Source organism: Phaethon lepturus, unplaced genomic scaffold (assembly GCF_000687285.1).
Source record: "Phaethon lepturus isolate BGI_N335 unplaced genomic scaffold, ASM68728v1 scaffold15815, whole genome shotgun sequence".
NCBI lineage: Eukaryota > Metazoa > Chordata > Aves > Phaethontiformes > Phaethontidae > Phaethon > Phaethon lepturus.
In genome coordinates, this window is record NW_010538517.1 from 22,599 (window position 1) to 40,651 (window position 18,053).

The window sequence follows — 18,053 nt, forward strand, 5'->3', positions numbered from 1 at the left end:
ATTTCCGCATCCCAGCAGCAGAAGTTTGTAAATAAGTATGCCTTCACGTGTAGAAAGGAGTGAGCATCTAGAGACTACTGTGTGTGGAGGTTTTTTCTTTCTTTTCTGTGGAGCTGTTGCTGAGTATTTTAACATTAAGTGGGGGAAAAAAAAGCTTGATTACATTCATTAGCATTTCATTCAGAATTATTTCCAACTTGTAGTGGAGCAGGGACACATAGTGACTGGATGTTAAACTTTTATTGATGGGATGAAGAGATCTAAGGTTTGAACTGGAAATGGGACTGCTTGGAGTGGATGTGAGACAAGGGAGGAAAAACAAATTTTGATGAACCTGATCTTCAGCAAAAGTCAGGCACTGGGAGATGGCTTTTGTTAAAAAGAACGCCAAAATGTGTCATGTTCCTATACTTTCTCAAGAAAAATAAAAGCAGCATTATGTCTACATCAGCTCATCTTTAAAATACACAAAGGAAAGGAAGTGTGGAAAAGGAGAGTATTTTTTGCAGATTGTACTTTCTATGTTCTCTCATTAATGTCTTTTTCTTGTGAGTGGTCATTTACCGTGTTTGATTCAAAGAGGTCCAGCCTCCATAGTTTTAGAGTAACTTTGTTGATGTTCTTTTGATAACTTCTACTTATCAGCCTAAGGCTTATTGGCCATAACTGCATTGTGAGCTGAGTAAATTGGTTGTTAGTGCATTTGCAAACCATTCAGCCTGATTACCTTGATCTAAGCACCAATTTTACAACTTTTTCTGTGGTGCCATTACAGAAATTGAGCGAGCAAGCAGGCAGGCACCCTGCACATACCTCTCTCTTAGGATAGTGATTTACTGCCTCTATCTGCTGCCTTTTACAGCTGTGTGCTGGCTAATGTCCTTGCCTTGCTGGTGAGCTTGTTTCAATCCTGTGATGCTACACCCTTAGTGTGGAATCTGAATCTGACTTCGCCACCAGGCTGAAAAATAGACTGTAGCTTTTTTAAAGTTCTTTTCCCATCTTCCCTGCAGTTACCTTGTGCTTAAAAAAACAAACTGGTAGGCATCATAGTATGGGGACATGGATACTTTCCTTTTGACCTACTTCCTTTTGACTAGTCTATGTTCTTCAGCCGTTCTCCAAGGGTTCTCTTGTGTTTTGTTTTGACTTGGCCTGATGGCTGAAAGCTTTACTGCAAATTACTATTTTTGACAGTTATGATAGTGATATTTCACCCTCCCATAGTATCCTCTGACCTGCAGGTATCAGAATGCACAGATATGCCTAAAATGTCACAAAAGAATGCATATCACATATAGTTACAAATTGTTTCAGATAAACAATGTAAGCAGAGTACCATATCTCAAGGAGAAATGACAAGCAGCACTGATTAGAGTATTTACAGTGAGAAGGGTTTTCTGAGTTAGGTTCAATACACGATTTCTGGTTATGGAGTCAGTGCATTAAAGGAGTATAAAGTAACAACTTGCTATTTTTCTGTAATCTACGAAGATGCATATATAGGTGGATCCAACTAATAAATCAACAAAATATTGGCTATTGGGATGGAGGGGTGTGAGGTGAATGAGGAAGGTGGGAGGAGGACAGCTACAAGAGTTAAGTGTCTAAGCAAGGGTACCCTGAAAAGCATCTGGCTATGGTGGGTCCAGTGCGAGCTGAATAGTTGATTCTGTTTTGCTTCAGAACAGAAGGAAAAAGGGGCCATGTGGCATCGTCACTGATAGCAGTTTACACTACTTGGTCTGTGAAAGGTAATGGTTTCAGAGCTCTATCTCCATTGTTTTCTCACTAGTTCATATGGAAGCAGTATAAAAGTATCATAGAATAGTTTGGGTTGGAAAGGACCTTTAAAGGTCATCTAGTCCAACCCCTCTGCAGTGAGCTGGGACATCTTCAACTAGATCAGGTTGCTCAGAGCCCCATCCAACCTGACCTTCAGTGTTTCCAGGGATGGGGCATCTGTCACCTCTCTGGGCAACCTGTGCCAGTGTTTCAGCACCCTTACTGTGAAAAATTTCTTCCTTACATCTAGTCTGAATGTGATCTTTAATCTTGGCTGAAGGTTCACATGTTAAATGTTTTTTTCAGGTGGAACTTGCAGAAATTTGCACAAAGAGCGAACGTTATATTGGCACAGAAGGTGGAGGAATGGACCAGTCCATCTCTTTTCTGGCAGAAGAAGGAACTGTATGTGGATCTTTGTAATCTAAACTAACAATACAGTATTAATTTATGTAAATAAAAAATACCTGCATATGTTCCTAGCAGAAAGACAAGAAACTGGAGTACCATAGTAAGCAGTATAAGCACCATTGGTATGCAAAGGAAACATGAATTATATGTATAAAATTGTGTACAATCGAGTATGACAAGATTGAAGGAGTAAGATGATGAAAATGAGAAATGGCAAGAAGGAGGAAGGAAAAGATGTGGGGAAAGCTGTACTCTAGAAAAGCACCAGGTTCCACACTATTTGGCTAATTCATTGCTGAACTTCGAATGTTTTCCATATAATGAAATCTGAATGGTCGGTATGCCTTGTATTCAGTGCAAATGGGATAATTATTGCAAAAATGCTTTCTTGAAACTTCTTATAACCAAACAGTTCTAGGAAGTTTTGCCAGGTCGAGTTACAAAGACAATGGAGATTTTTTCCCCCCAGTTTTGCTAATTCCAGACAATTCTGTGGCTGGATTCTGATGTAAAACGCATTTAGCTGTCTTAAACGTGGTGACAGAAGGTGGACTAGCAATGATATACAGGACCTGCCAAGTTACGTATGAGTGCTTGCAGTGGAATTTATAGCGGAGTTCATCTACTGTCCCAGAAGGTGCACAGGCTTGCAAACGTTCAAACCTAAAACCCGTCAAAATACTTTTATTGAAATTAACATAACGTTTCACCACAACCTTTACTTTGCTTATAATTGTGATATTATATCTCTACAGCTTGTGTTCCTTAATGCCATATCTTGGATAAGCTTTTACAGAAAATAAGCTATTTCCTAGAATTACACCAAACATTTAATTCCATCTTGAGACACGTATATTTCAATTTCACATCACCTGTACCTACTCTACACTTTTCCTTCACGCTTATACTGTTAGTAACAAACACACAGCTACATGAATGCTGAAGGAAGCAGCATATTTTCCTGGCATACACAGAGATGATCATGTAAGTGGAGGCTTTTCTGACATACAGAGGTGGTGATCAAAAAAGGCAAAGAAAATATCAGAAAAGATTAGAAAAGGAATTGTGAACAAACCAAAAAATATCCTTGCTTCAGTATATTTGCAGCTGAATCCAGTTCTGGCCTCCCATCTCAAAAAAAAATACTAGAATGGGAAAAGTACAGTAAAGGAAACTGGGGTTGATCAAAGCTTTTTTTTTATATGAGCAGTGATTGAATAATGTAAAACTTTTTAGCTCAGAAAACAAGAATCTTTGAGGGTGACATTTTGAAGCTCTGTAAAATCCCTGAACGGTAAGAGAAGGTAAATTGAGAATTCAGTGTTTTTCATAACCAAAGAACTAATAGAAACACAATGACATTAGCAAGCAGCTTGTTAAAAACAAACAAGGAAGTTTGGGGTTTTTTTTCCAAAACATTCATTGTTAAATTGAGAAATACCGTACATTGTGGAAGGCAAAAGTTTAAAAAGGGTTCAAAAAAGACTTTCTTCCATAGATAGAATATTAGCCTATATGTAGCTATTCAACATAATAGTCTGATGTGTCTTCCAGTGTAAGTATAACCTCTGTAATCTTTGCTTATGGGAAGCTGGAAAAATATACCCCCCCAGAAAGAGATTGCTTTGTATATGTCCTATTTTTATATTCCCTCTAAATACCCATTTATGGCTACCATCAGAAACAGGACACCGGACCAGCTTAGTGGTACATTCTGATCTAATGTAGCAGTTCTTAAAGGGTATATTTAAATGTAAGCAAGCTTGTCTGTCTTGATAGTAATTTTGTGACGTGGTCCAGAATCTCAATGGCAGGGAGTAACACATATGCTGTACATAATGTACAAGCAGATTTGTCATTGTTTATTTAGCACTCTAGCTGCTCAAGGAACTCTCTGGGGGTGAACAATGCCAAAACCAGTAAGACATCCCTCCTTGCAGAGTTACAGTCTATTCTAAGAAGCCAAAGCAGGGCACATGATTTACAACTTATCCCAATGAAAAACCAGATGTGAATTTAATCTCTTGATTACATTACATCCTGAATTATTTAATTAATGGATGCCTAGCTTATTCCATGAAAAGGTCACAAAATGTTGGGAACATCTTATGCAGCTCTGTAAGGCATCTGTGAGGCAAGACAGTCTCTTATGTCAGAAGGAAGGAGACAATAACTACATTTTTATAGAGAGTTTTATTTCATTTCTCTGTTTGATTGTCTGTATGTAATATCTTCACTGTCTCCAGTCAGTCCTAAGATTTTGGTACTATTCTTTACCTCAGCAAACTAATCTTGATTTAGTGGAAAATCGGAAAAATAAGGGGGAGATGGGCACTGGTGAAGGGAATGCAAAGCCCCTTGTTGCTAGTGGCATGCACATTAGCTTCAGCCAGGCCTGGTGCTTTTCTGTAGATCAAAGAAAAACTGTTGTCTTAAACAGGCAAGAAAAATAGGTTGGGTGGGGTTCCGTGAAATGCTGAAAAAACCCAAAGACTTAATGGAAACATTTTAAAATCCAGCTACAAGGGAAAGGTTTGAAATGTATGTGTAACTTGGCCAATGAGGTTAAACCTCTTTTCTCGCTGTTTTATGTCAGTTTTCTTTCCTTAACTGTCCCTGGATTTTCAAGAGAAAAAACATGCAAATTTGCATTTGATTTATAGAACTAAGTGCACTGTTAGCTAGTAGTAAATTAAAACTAACCATTCATTTTTCTTTCAATAGGCCAAGTTGATAGAGTTCAGTCCTCTGAGGGCAACTGATGTTAGACTTCCAAGTGGAGCAGCGTTTGTTATTGCTAACAGTTGTGTTGAAATGAATAAAGCAGCAACTTCTCATTACAATATTAGGGTAATGGAGTGTCGTCTGGCTACAAAGGTAACGTATGGCTTATGTCAAACTCTAATGAAACCTTCATCTAAATATGTGCTTTTTTTCCACTTCTGACCAGTCATGTCTTTAACACCTGGCTAGGTGCTACTTTAAGTAGCAATTTTCTTTCCAGAACCAGACACCTCCAGCTCTGCAGAAACAGAACTCCTGCTGAGTTTAATGGAAGTGCAAGGACTGTGCCCTTATATAGAAGATTATGTGATTTAGTTCTATTCAATTTATTTTGTGTTATATTTCAATGGGGGCAATAAGTCTATTTTTCAGCAGAAAATATTCTCTGTTAATAAGACAGGCTGTTTCTAATTAAAGCTGAATAATTACAAATAATGGAAAGCAACCAGTGTGGCCACATGTTTATATGTATATATGGCAATAGATGTCCTCTAAATCCTAGAAAATACACATCAAAGCTACTAGTTGGAGGCCTGGAAGTAATATTGGAAATGCTGAATAGCAGCATATATGTCAGTGTGAAGTTTAAAAACAGGCTTGAATCGAAACCTAACATCTAGGTTGTGCTGCCAGTTTACAGCTTGCAATTATCTCTAAAATGTAGGGAATTTGAACGTGAAAGAAATCTAAGTTCCACTTTAGTTTTGGATTTTGTAGACCGTATCTTTAGAAATATGTAGATGTAGGGTTTGATTGGAGTTTGTTATAGGAATAGAGTGGATTTTTCTTTGATTAGATTAAGTGAGGAGTAAGGATAAAGATTCACAACGAACAAAACATTTGGCTAAAATTTTGTCTCAAAAGTACTTTGAGCATCTGTTGGCATCAAAATTACCATAGTTAATGCTAAAGTAAAAGAAAGTAAAGAGAGGTGAAGAGATGATCAGATACCAACAAAATGTAATATAAAATACTGTGTTGAGATATTTTTCAAGGAGGGAAGCTAAACTTCAGATGACTTTTTATATGGGCTTTAAACTCAAATATAAAGAACATATCTGCAATTTAGGTGTATATAAGATGTGGTAAAAATAAGAGCACCGATGACCATAGTTAAAGCTGTTGTCACTGAAGTTAATAAAAAGATTCTTATGCCATTAAGAAAATCACAATAAGGACCTCTCTGTGTGTTGGTCCTGGTACAACTGATAAACCTCTTATTTAGGATAGTTAATTAAGTATGTATGTATTTTAGGAAGAGCTGCTTTTGGAAAATTTTGCATAAGAAACAGAGTGCCTTCACAGATGATACAGTCTAAAAGGGAAACTACGATGAGTGCATTAAATTGTAAGACCTTTTGAAGTACTGTCCCACATACGAGCTTTTGTGAATTGAATCACAGTTTTCTAAATGGCTTTAAATTCTTGGTCCTATGCAGTCAACTGAAAAAGTGGTAAGAAAAGATGATTTTTTTTTTTTACATTCCTGCTAGCAATGATGCAACCTCTAAAAAGGTACCTTTAGCAGATGCTTGATTTTCAGGAGACTAACAACATACACCTGTCTATTTTTATACATATGCTACCCAGATGGAAAGTTGCACACACTATAAAAATACGTTGAGCCAGGAAAAGACTGTCTTTAGGAACAGGTCACAGTGGGGTGAAGGAGGGCAGGTATGTAAGTGGAAGCAGGGACGCCTTTTAAGCACCATTAAGCTAATGGAACTATGAAATAACATGCTGGGCCTTGCGATAATGCTTTAAGGGAAATTCTCATTGGTAGGTGCCTTAGGATGGGCTTTTTTCCCCCCTTTCTGCTTTACGTCATTCTAGAATTTCATACGGTTTGCAGAAAGCTGCATGCAGGTAAAAATGCCAATGCAACATATCCCTGCTGGCATTAGTATAGAACATTTTGATGTCAGTCTGTCCTACAGCAAGGGAACTCTTGCTCATCCTCACAGAATTATCTTTCTCACGTTGTTCCTTTGCCTTCCCTTCCGGACAGCTGTTCTTTTGCTTGTAATTTTTTTGTCTTTCTTTATTCTTGTTGTAACCTCTGAGTGCTTTCTTGTACTCCATTAAACAGTATGTTTAAAGACACTTATGTTCTGCAGAACACTCGCAATTCCAAAGGAAATTAATGTGTACATTGTACTTCAGAAGAGCCGCACAGTAGGTGAAGGCTGTGCTTTCCCCTGCTTCACCATGTGTGGTTGACTTCACTGTCAGCTATAGAGTGGTGCCAAGAGTGTCTGCAATGGGAATGCCATATAGCCAATCAACTAATGTTTGTTAAATATGGAAAGATGCTCAGATAACATTATAGAAATATAAAGTGTAAGAAAGTGATGTTGCTATATAAGGGCTAAGTATTCCTATACTTATCCTAGCCAGACTTTCTTTTATTTATATTTGTCCCATCATTGACTAAGTATGTTTTCCTCAGTTACTTACAGTTCTCCACTGTGCCTGTGTTGAACAACAAGGGACAATACAGCCTACAGATGCTATATCCTGGCAGTTAGAGCCAGCTGGATGTTGTCCACATCTTTAATCCATCTAGTCGGAGATCCTCCAGAAAATATCCAACTGTGGGATCAGTATTGGGATTACTTTTGTACATTTAATAGATGGGATTTTTTCCCATTTCTCTTCTGTGTCCATTACCATCTGAGCTGCTGCAGCTAGATTATTTTCAAAAACCATTTCTGTTTGCCCATAACACTTTTGCCAGTGCTGTTAGAATTGAAACTTTGCTATAAGCAGTATGGGCCTTTCCAACCTTTGTTGGAACCCGCCCACTGGCCTGACAGGGTCATTTGACCTGTAAAACCCCAGCATAGTTAGCTCATCTAAAATACAGCATCTCCCTTTAAGTGTAGAAATGGGAACAGACATGACAATGCACGACATATTTCTACAGGGGATTATTTATTAAAAAAGGAAGTAGACAATTTTTTGTTGCCATATAGAACGTTATTTTTTGTAAATTCTTAGCTCTGGTTAACTTCTGGTAATAAAGTCTAGGGGTTGCTGAACCTTAGGATTAAAGTATGAGGGGAAAAATTTCCATTCATTTAGCACCTTGAAGCAGATTTAAGAACATGTCACAAACGTGCACCAACATAAGAGATGTTGAGTATTTAAGTAAAACAAATGAAGCAATAATTGTTATTCTAACTTACTGATAATTAAGCTAAAATACAATTACGTGAAGGCTGTGGAGTTCTAGATACTCAGAGCCTTTGAAAAGCAGGCCAAAGTGACCTGATCAGTCTTTTACAAGAAAATTTTCTCACACAGATTTCTGCATTAGGCAGTAGTCAGCGCTGTTTCTTTCTCTACCATTGAGCATACAAAACTGTGTTTTAGGTGGCGACAGAGTCATACGATTTGGATTTTGATTGGACTTTGTTTGTTCTGCTCTACTAAGCCTGACATAAATCTTAGCAGGTCACTAGATGGCACCAAAAGTAGTTAATTTTTATATACTGTAATAAAGCAAAACTGGAAAAGCCCCTGCAGAAGTACTGTTGGAGGAAAGCAGGAGGGTGAGAATCTATAGCAGATAGTTGAGCAGCAGATCGTCTGCTTAAATTTCATGCTGTAACTTTGCACAAAACAAAGCAAAGACGTTTCAGATATGTATGTAAATCCCATGAATTTTGTAAGCCAGGAAGTTAAACGGCTTTGCTGAATTGAGATGTAAATGATTTCAAACCAATCTCACTCAAAAACAGTGTTTATTGAAAAGAATAACAAAATACACTGGGTGAAATCTTGGCCCTGTTGATGAGAAGTTTTAACATTGATTTGAATAGGAGAAGGATTTCATTCCCTGGTCTTGCTGCACTGGTTTAAACTCTGCAAACATACAGCCTGATCTGGCATACTTGGAAGCTTTAATCTCAACTTAAATGGTGCAGAATTGAGGGTATGTCATGTGCTTATGAATACAGTAAAACAACATTGGCATGTACCTGCTGATCTGTGTTTTACTCTGTAGTAATCTGTTGAAATTAAAAGTGATATGCCAGTATAATCCCACAATGATCACTTAATATTCTTTTATAATTAATAACATTAAAAATATTCCACCTTATGAGGAAAGCTGCTTTACTCAAGCATTTTCATTAGGCATATGAAAGCATCAAGACATGTAGCAACCTTTCAGAGAAAAGCCTCTTTAACATACTTACTTTTAGGATTCTGGTGGCTGAAGTAACTACTGTCAACTGCCAAAACATCAGAAAGGTACACAAAGCATGACATCGTTGTCTGGAGTGGGAAAACCACATCTATAACTAATTAGCATCATAGCAATCATGTAGGAAGAGAGTAGATTTTGACTAACACATCGTAACTTTCCCATAAGGCTCAAAGCTTCCTTTAAATTGGATGTTAAAAGAACGTACTTAAAATTTAGTTTAAACTCGAGAGATTGGGAAAAGTTATGGTTAATTCTCCCGTGCAAATCTTATGCCTACTTTCCTATTTTTAAGGCTGTTACGAGAAAGGGTTTTAATGACAACCTCAAATGTTCATCAGAAAACTCCAGGAGCATATTGGAAAGGTCAAACAGTTTTAAATGTTAAAACAAGTTCTAACAGCACAGAAACAGACTTCTTAGGGACTTTTAGTGTTACAGTATCGCAGCATTTGTATAAGCAATTGCCTGAATGCGGTTGTAAAAGGTTAGTAAGTGGTTGAAGTAACAACATCCACGGAAGAAGATAAATCACTGATTTGATATCACACAAATAATGCTAGCAGGGCTTTTACAGACAATATCTCATTTAGGGGAAGAATATCTGTCATTCAGAGACCTTTTCTAAATAATTGTAATGATTATCTGCTGTGTACTGATAGAAAGCAGCTTCTGGTGGTTCCCAATTAAGAAAAGAGCAAATGGGTCTTTAAAAGGTGCTTATGGACAACTAAATATTTTTAAACAGGAAGGCACAATATTTTCTGTTTTACTTTTTTAATTTTAGCTTCTCTCAAAGTCAAAAGGCTTGGACTGGAAAAAAATGTTGAGGCTCCATGATGTGCAAACCGAGCTAGGAGTTAGCCTAGAGGAAATGCTGACCATTGTCGAGGAGGTATTACATCCTGAGCCTTACAGCACAGAGGAAATTTGTAAATGCCTGGGAATTAGCCTGGAGGAGCTCCGCTCTCAGATCTTTAGTCAAAACACGCAAGATGGTAAGCATATATGAAATGGTGTTTTTTTAGTGTACAATGTTTGTATTATATAAACGTTTATGTCTTACTAAGTAGCGCAAGTAGAAGTCTTGCCAGAATACTTCCCTAGAATCTTGGGTGGCAAGGGAGAGAATTGAGATCACAATTTTCACTCTAACTTTTAACTTCAAATACTTCGATTTTGAGTGAACTTTTTTCTAAAATGGTAGAAGTAGCAGATCACTTACTATTTTAGATTAATCTGTGCTGTTTGAGACTCATCTCTAAATAACCCAGATTTTATTCTAGGGAAAAGTCTAAACTAGGCTGCTTCTTTAGGCAATAGCTTTTACAAACCTAAACATTTTGGATGGTTACAGTGTCATTAAAATGAATCCTGTTTTTTCTCCCTTAACTGGTGTTAAAGACCAGCATAGATGCAGCTTGTTTCTGGTTTTGAATTGATAAATACATCATCACTTCATAAAACATGCACTGGGCAGCAAGTCGTCTGGGTCTCTCCTGAGAAGGAAGTTTCTGTCACTATCAATACTTTTTTTTTCTTTTAGGAGAAATGTTGGTGGAGGTGAACAATTTACTATTTAAAGTGTTTTCTATGTATTATTGCTTATGATGATACCATGTAGTCATGGGCATTGGAACATACAGAAAGGATCCTGGATGCATATAGTGGGGTTACTAATAATACTGAATAATATTAGCATTTATGAAATAATTGATTTGCATTCATAACAGGTTTCCAATTGAGATCAGATGAGATCTTTCTTTAAGAACTTAAAATAATCCTTACTTCCGTGTTTCCATTCTGTGGCCTTACACTTCTACTGTTTTGTAGGTGAATTGTATCCTTGCCCGTCCTTTCCAAGACTGCTTTCAGGGACGTGTATATTTGATGTATATAAATCAGTAACATATCTATGTATATTGATGCTTATATTTAAATAATCTGTATGTCTGGAACAACTGTAGACTTCATATAATTTACCAAGGACCAGGTCCTGAATCTAGAACCTGTTTTGCACCCCAGTGGTATCGGAGAGTATGAAAACCATCTTGCTGTCTAATTACACTGCCAGAGGGTGCCGGCATGGAATATGGTACCTTAATTCAGCTCTTTGTCTCCATAGAAAGAGTTATGATAACTCTGTGCTATACCTACATGAGAAATATACTGGACCATGTACCTGTCTTCTGCAACATTTTTGTGGGAAACTCCAGGGTTGTAAATCTTTTACGCTGTCCCCTTACTCTTCCCTTCATGAAGCAGTACAAGACTATTAACTTAGAGATGTTTATACTCCTTATACCTGGTTTATAAAAGAAAATTCTGCAGTTCTGTAAAATTGAATTGTTTATACAGGTTATTTCGATTTTTTTGAAAAACCAAAGTCTGGATAAAAAAATTTAATCATGAAAGCTTTAGAAGAAACTCAAAGGAAATATTATAGTGTGGCTCTGAATAGCATTTGCAGCTGTTTGCTGAACAGAATGTCTTAAACTTGCATGACCATGATTTCATTTGATAAGGCCAATTAAAATGGATTATGCTGAAAGCCTCTTTGCATGAACAATATAAAATTAAATAACAGTTTTCTGTAAAACTATATGCAAAGAAGAAACAAGACAGACACAGAAAGAAGGAATCTAAATCCATTGTTTGTTTTTGTTACACACTAAACAAATTACATTTTATGTTGGCTTTGGAAAACCAGAGGCTGTTTGACAAAAATATTTTTCTTATTTCCCCCCTACTTTCCCCACTATATTTTAATGACAGTGCCTGGCTTCTTCATGTGAGAGAAAACATACCGACAAATAAGTAATCTCTGCAGGGAATTTTGGAATGTTGTTGAATCTTTTTGTTCAACATGAAGGAGTCATAACATTTAGGGTGTCTTTCTTCCTTGGTACACATTTTATCAACTTTTCTGATAAAATATATAACATCAAGGGTAAATTATTTGCATAAGAATTACTACTTAGATCATTTATTGGATTCTGAGTTTTCTCTGTGGCTGAATATAAATTGTCAGTAGTTTAATTTTTTTTTATTATTCAAAGCCCAGTGATAGATACAAATAATGTCTTGTACTGGCATTGTATCTCATGTTTAAGGATTTGAAAGTACTATGTAAATATTATTCTAGTCTTAAGTCTAGCTTCCCCTCCTCTACTCCAGTGACGGTACCGTATACTTACATAAAATTTTAAAAGTGTACAAGGCTGATCAGATAAAAACTCCACATCCCAAAGAAAAATTGTACAGACAGGCTTTGGGCAAGTCCCAGCCCAGGTCTGGAAGCACACAGAAACTTTTATAGGCAGGTACTCCAGGACTTCTGCAGTTCCCCACTGTACAACCCACTTGTTCCCCAGGTTTGGAGAAGTACAGATGGTGCATAAAGAAGTTGTTCCTTGGCCAACTCAAAATCCCGAGTTCAAATCCCCCTTGCAAATGTTTACACATGGATTGCACTTGTGGCTTCTGAACATCTCTAGAAAAAATAATATTTATTACTTTCTAAGGTGCACTATGCCATTAGTTTGGCTTGCACTTGAGTGCTTCACAGAACATTTAGTGCATGGTGATTGTGGGACATTAAGTATTTATAAGCTTCACTGCAAAAGGATATTCTCCTGTAAAACAGTGTATTCCTTTAACAGTGAAATTTTTTTTTTTTTTTTTTGCTTCTTAAGTGAGGTATTTTTAAAACCATTTTTCCTTTTAATGTATAAAATTGTAATCTAATTTTGACATTTAAACCTGGGAATGAAATCACCATGGGAGCAGCAGGCATCCATTTGCTGTGTGTATTTGGCTGTTTAACTGCCCCCCTATTTGTCCCCTGGACAGAGTGTTCTGAATCTGTGCTGTAACTTCAGTGAGTGGTGCTTGAACAGCCTTTCATTCCCACTGCCAAGTAATTTGGTGATATCAGTGCAAGAACAGTTTCAGCTTCATTTGCAGAGACAGGTGTACGTGAAGGTGGACTCTCAGATCTGTCAGGCTGCTCTGGGATGCATAAAGCTTTATCGTGTGCACTAGAAGGGCTCCCTTGTCTTCCAAGAACAGAAGTTACCTCCAAATTGGTAGACCTAACAGCACTTCCCAGCTTGAAGGTCCAGGTGCCTACTCCAGCCTCAGCCTGATCCATGTCATGGAGAAATTTGGGGATGTACCATCCCCTTCCACAAAAACATAGCTTGCTTGGGATGAGCCCCAGAGAGGTGGCCACTCCAGGCAGATCCCGTAGAGCTACCTGGAGGATACAGGCCTTTGGGGTGTGCCACAGGTTAGGCACAGGCACTGAATGCGCTAGACTAGTTGAAAAAGCCTTGTTAAAGCTATCATTTCTCTGGAGGAAAAATCACTCTAAAGCAGTAGTTATCGTAATCTTGAAGCAGGTGTCTGTTAAATGGGTCACTGAATCTAGCAATGACTCGTCCCCTGGTTTATTTTCAGAAAGCCAGATTGCAAACAGTTACTTGAGCAGTCTCAGTAGAGTAACTGTTCCCCACTTTGAGTAGGGGGTTCACAATCTGGCTCAAATTAAAGCCATCTGGCAGCATTTTCTTATATACATTATGAGCCAGAAACCTTCACCCTCATCATGTTCAATCAGCAGGATGCCTAACAGAGAAGGGTACTATTCCACATGAGTAATGGTGGTAGAAACTGTCCCTACATGATTTTGCGTTGGCAAGTTTTTCCCGTTAGAAATTTACAACAGTCCCATCAGCCATGTGTAGCTCATTAATCTACAGTGAAGCGTACCTTAAGCAGCTGCCAAAGCAACCAGAAAAAAAAAAAAAAAGCCTGAAGAGGTTGGTCTTTAGCTAAAGGTCAGATAGAATTGTACAGAAAGCCTCTAAAGAAAGGAATCTGCTAAAGTCAAAGTTGTAACGAATAATATGAGTTGCTGAGAAGCCACAACATTGAATTATAAAGAAAAAAAATCATCCCTGCAAATGGAGTGGACAGGTTTGCACAATTTTTATAAAGCTAGAAATAAAAATATGACCATACAGTTGAAAACCCACAATAAACTTCTCTGTTTTATTTAATTAAACCATAGTTATTTGGGATTAATAGCCCAGGATTTTTGTTTGCTTTTAAGAGATTTTATATGGGTCTTGGACAAACTTTCATTAATGCTAGTCTGCTGTGTCTTAACAGCTTTTAAGGTTCTTGCTGCAGTGTGAGCTATTAGTGCTGTGGAAATTGTCACCATTTCTTTCAAGAGCATTTGGTGGTTTGCAAGTGAGCTGAATCTACCTGTTGTTGGATGGCATTACAGAACTCCTCTGCAGAGGAGCAAAGCTAGGGTGCCAAGAATCCACAAAGGGTCGGCAAGAGTTGCTGACATTCTCTGAAAAATAGGTAAGGACTGGTAATACAAAGCAGTTAACAGCAGAGGAGATTACTTCAGAAGACTCACACTGTCCTCTCTGAAACTTCAGAAACACAGCTAGTGAGACTATGACCTGGAAGATGGATTAGCTGCTCCAGTAGCAGGCTGAATACAGGTGAAATGTGTTAAAAACTTAGTGACAAAACATCACTCTGAGCAGATCCAGGTAGAGGATTCTTTGTCCTCCTTAAAGTTTTCTTTGGTCTCATTTTGACTTTTCAGATTTATTTCAGTTTCTTCTGATCTGTATCTGTTTCAATCCGTAAGAGGTATTGCTCACCCTCACTTGAGTCCACAAGAAACTTTTTCTGTGTGCAGCTGATACCATACAAAATAAATCACAATCTCCATACTGTCTTTTCAGAAAGGGACAAAAGAGACCCTGAGATTCTGATTGTGCAGATGTGTCTAGGTCTAAAATCACACAGTACATTCCTGCATGGGAGTGAGCTACGCAGAACGTGGCAGAGGGGAAACGCGTAGTCATTTTCAAAGAACAGTTTTTGAGAGCATGATTCTGGTCAGAGACTAGCTCCTCAGCCAGTACACATCTCCATCAGCACAAATGGTGCCACATCATTTTAAACAAGCAGAGCACCTGAACTGGATATTACATAGATCCCCTTATGAAGGAAACTTTACTTTAGACATGCCCTAGGCAATTGCTCTTATGTCAGCATAGCAGCCAGCTAGTTTCATTGCACCAGAGGTTTTAGGTTCCTCTCTAGTCACCCGAAAAATGGGCACCACGGGGCAGTCCAGGTCTCAGGCGGGATAAATGGTTCCTGCCCTTTTCACTGACGGATGATGGAGCTGAAGGTACTTGTACCCCTAATTTGGAAAATAAATTTAAGCGGGAGAAACCGGGCCTTTATCGTTTACTGGATTAGGAAAGTACATTTAGATTTTAAGTCAGATTAAGGCTCTAATTTCCATACACTATAATAGATTCAAGGATCACATGCTCTTAAAAATCTGGCATCAGTTCCCTAAGCTCTGCTTTTTTGCTGTTCTTTGAGCACCACGGAGGGCGAGACCATATAACCCAGCCCTGTGCAAGACTGGAAGGTTTACTTTGAGGGCTTCAGTTTTCCCACTTTCAGAGCACTCCAGCCCTAGCTCAGATATAAACTAATCAGTCGTGCACACTTTGGTTTTGTTTCTTTTAACCATGACAGAGTGTGGCTTCAGAAATCAGTCCTTTTTAGTTGTAAAAAAATGTGACCGCATGAAGCATGCAGATTCTGATCAGTTCTTGAACTCTTACAGAACCACGGCCTCCATAGCTCTTTGTCATGTCCTATTAATTCAGATTTTATTTATGTGGAGCTAACGTACAGGCTGTGATGTAGCAAGGAGATTCCAATATAGATGCAATTTTTGGAAATATCAGGTGTGCTCTGCTGTCTTTTATTATTTAGAGTTGGAGTGTCCATCCAAAGCAGAGATACAAAGGGTTTCTCAATTACCAGAGGCATCTGGTGTTGAAAGCCAAAAATACGCAGATCATTTAGTTATTTTAGAATAGGACTTACAGAGTGCAGAGGTGTTTGTTCTCCTGAAGATAATTTTACCTGAACAGTACACTGCCAGAGAGGAAAAGCAAACTATAAAAAAAACCCCAAAATAACCAAACTTAAAAACAAACATAATTTTCTGAAATAAAATGCTGCCCATAACCAGCCAATAGCTAATGTAATGATACCAGCCTTTAACCAATGCTAATTCCGTAAATGTCCGCAAAGGAGTCTGAAAATAACGTACCGCGCTCTTTCTCACTGGGGAACTGCCCGAAAGGATCGCTTTCGCATCGAAAGCCAGCGTCAAGGTGGCAAATTCTCCCCTACATAGAGTGACTCTCCTGGGAGCAAATGCCGTTAAGGACACTGCTCAGATCTTTTGGCTGGCAGCCAGTAGCCAGAGCGCCCATTCTGGTTGTCAATTCATAACATGACGAGCACAACACAACCCCAGAGGTTTTTAAGGTAATCTGGCCAGTAGAGCCTTGCTCTACCAAAGGGTGGTCTCCGAATCAATCACAGCCTTTGGCAAGCCTGTTGCCTTACAATTGAAACCAGACATGTTTTCAGTTCATTCTTTGGGTTACTACTGTTCAATGGTGATTTACAAGAGAGTGTGAGCTATGGCAATCTCTCACGCAACTTTAGATATTCCCTAAACGAATGCACATTTAGAAATCTCCTTGCTCTAAAACAATGGTTTATAAGAAAAGAATATTTAAAGAGAAACCATCCTTAAAAATAGGCCAAGCTGCCTTTCTTCAACATTCAAAAATACTGAGGCATCGCTCTGCAAAACATAATGCAAGTAACTCCAGCAGCAACAAAATCCAGCGGGGTAACACATGCCTCTAAACAGAAAACCAAAATATGTTCTTCCTGTATGATACTCCCAAGATGATGTTTCTGTGGGACCCTCAATTTTCTCATTTCTGTCCTAGTTTGAAATACATTCAGGAGGCCTGTTCAAAAGACAGCAGCACAGGGTTTCTCAGTAGCAGGCTGTATTGAATTACAAAATAAATATCACCAGAAGCAATATCACCAGTAGCAGAACACTGCTATGTTCAGTGTCTATCATTTTAGACTACTCTTGTCTCTCTCAGCACTGTATTTTCAGCATTTACAGTTGTGATTTACACTTACTCTGGAGAAATAAAAAGGGATTATACAGATGCTGATGAAGTTTTAGTCTGTGGGGGTTGCAACCTGGAGTATACATCTGAAAGACTTAATACTGGACACAATTTTATCTCTAGTCTTTCAAGGAAGGTTTCAACATATACTTTCAAATGTGGATTGCTGAAATCATCAGAAGTGGTTCCAGAACTTGGCTGTCTTCACAGAACAGCCAAGTGGGAACTCTGTGTGTCTGGGTCAGATAGCAAGTTCTGTTTTGGATATGAGGCTCGTCTCTTCTTTTACCTCTCTTCGAGTGTTTCATCAGCCATTTTAGAAAGCAAGAGAGACCAGAAGCTGAAATAAGAAGAGAGACCTTGCTATAAAAAGGCCTCCTCTCTCCTCTTTCACATTTAGAAAGAAAATGAGAGATGTTCTGAAGTGCTCTAACAAGAGTGTGCTTGAGTTGCGATGAAATAAAGAAACATCCCTGCAGGAGGTGCTCCACATAGAGAATAAAGTCCACTTATCTAGTATTTACCACCCAAACAGATCAAATAAACCAATTTAATCATAAATTAAATTATGTCAAGCATGCTTCTGGTGAACAATACTTCCTCAATAGCACCCATGGTATTAAAGCAGACAGGACTATATTAGGAGAGAAAAACAATGAAGTACAACATGAGCTTAGGAAAGGCAGATCAGTTCTTACATATTAGTTGCAAACCAAACCCTGCTGTAAACAGGAGTAGCTTGAGGAGCCTTTAAGCACAGCTGTCCCCTTCTGTTTATGCCCCACTGCTCAGGC

The 18,053-nt window shown here is 38.2% G+C and overlaps 1 protein-coding gene across 2 annotated transcripts in view; it reads left to right on the plus strand.

The window, feature by feature from the left end:
* The window catches only part of GALK2 (galactokinase 2), a 47,576-nt gene that overhangs the window by 21,096 nt on the left and 8,427 nt on the right, over positions 1 to 18,053 (plus strand). For both annotated transcript variants that reach the window (XM_010286844.1, XM_010286845.1), the window contains exons 6-8: positions 2,092 to 2,190; positions 4,921 to 5,073; positions 9,981 to 10,191. In XM_010286844.1, the coding sequence (XP_010285146.1) occupies positions 2,092 to 2,190; positions 4,921 to 5,073; positions 9,981 to 10,191 (463 nt within the window). The remainder of the gene's footprint in view (positions 1 to 2,091; positions 2,191 to 4,920; positions 5,074 to 9,980; positions 10,192 to 18,053) is intronic.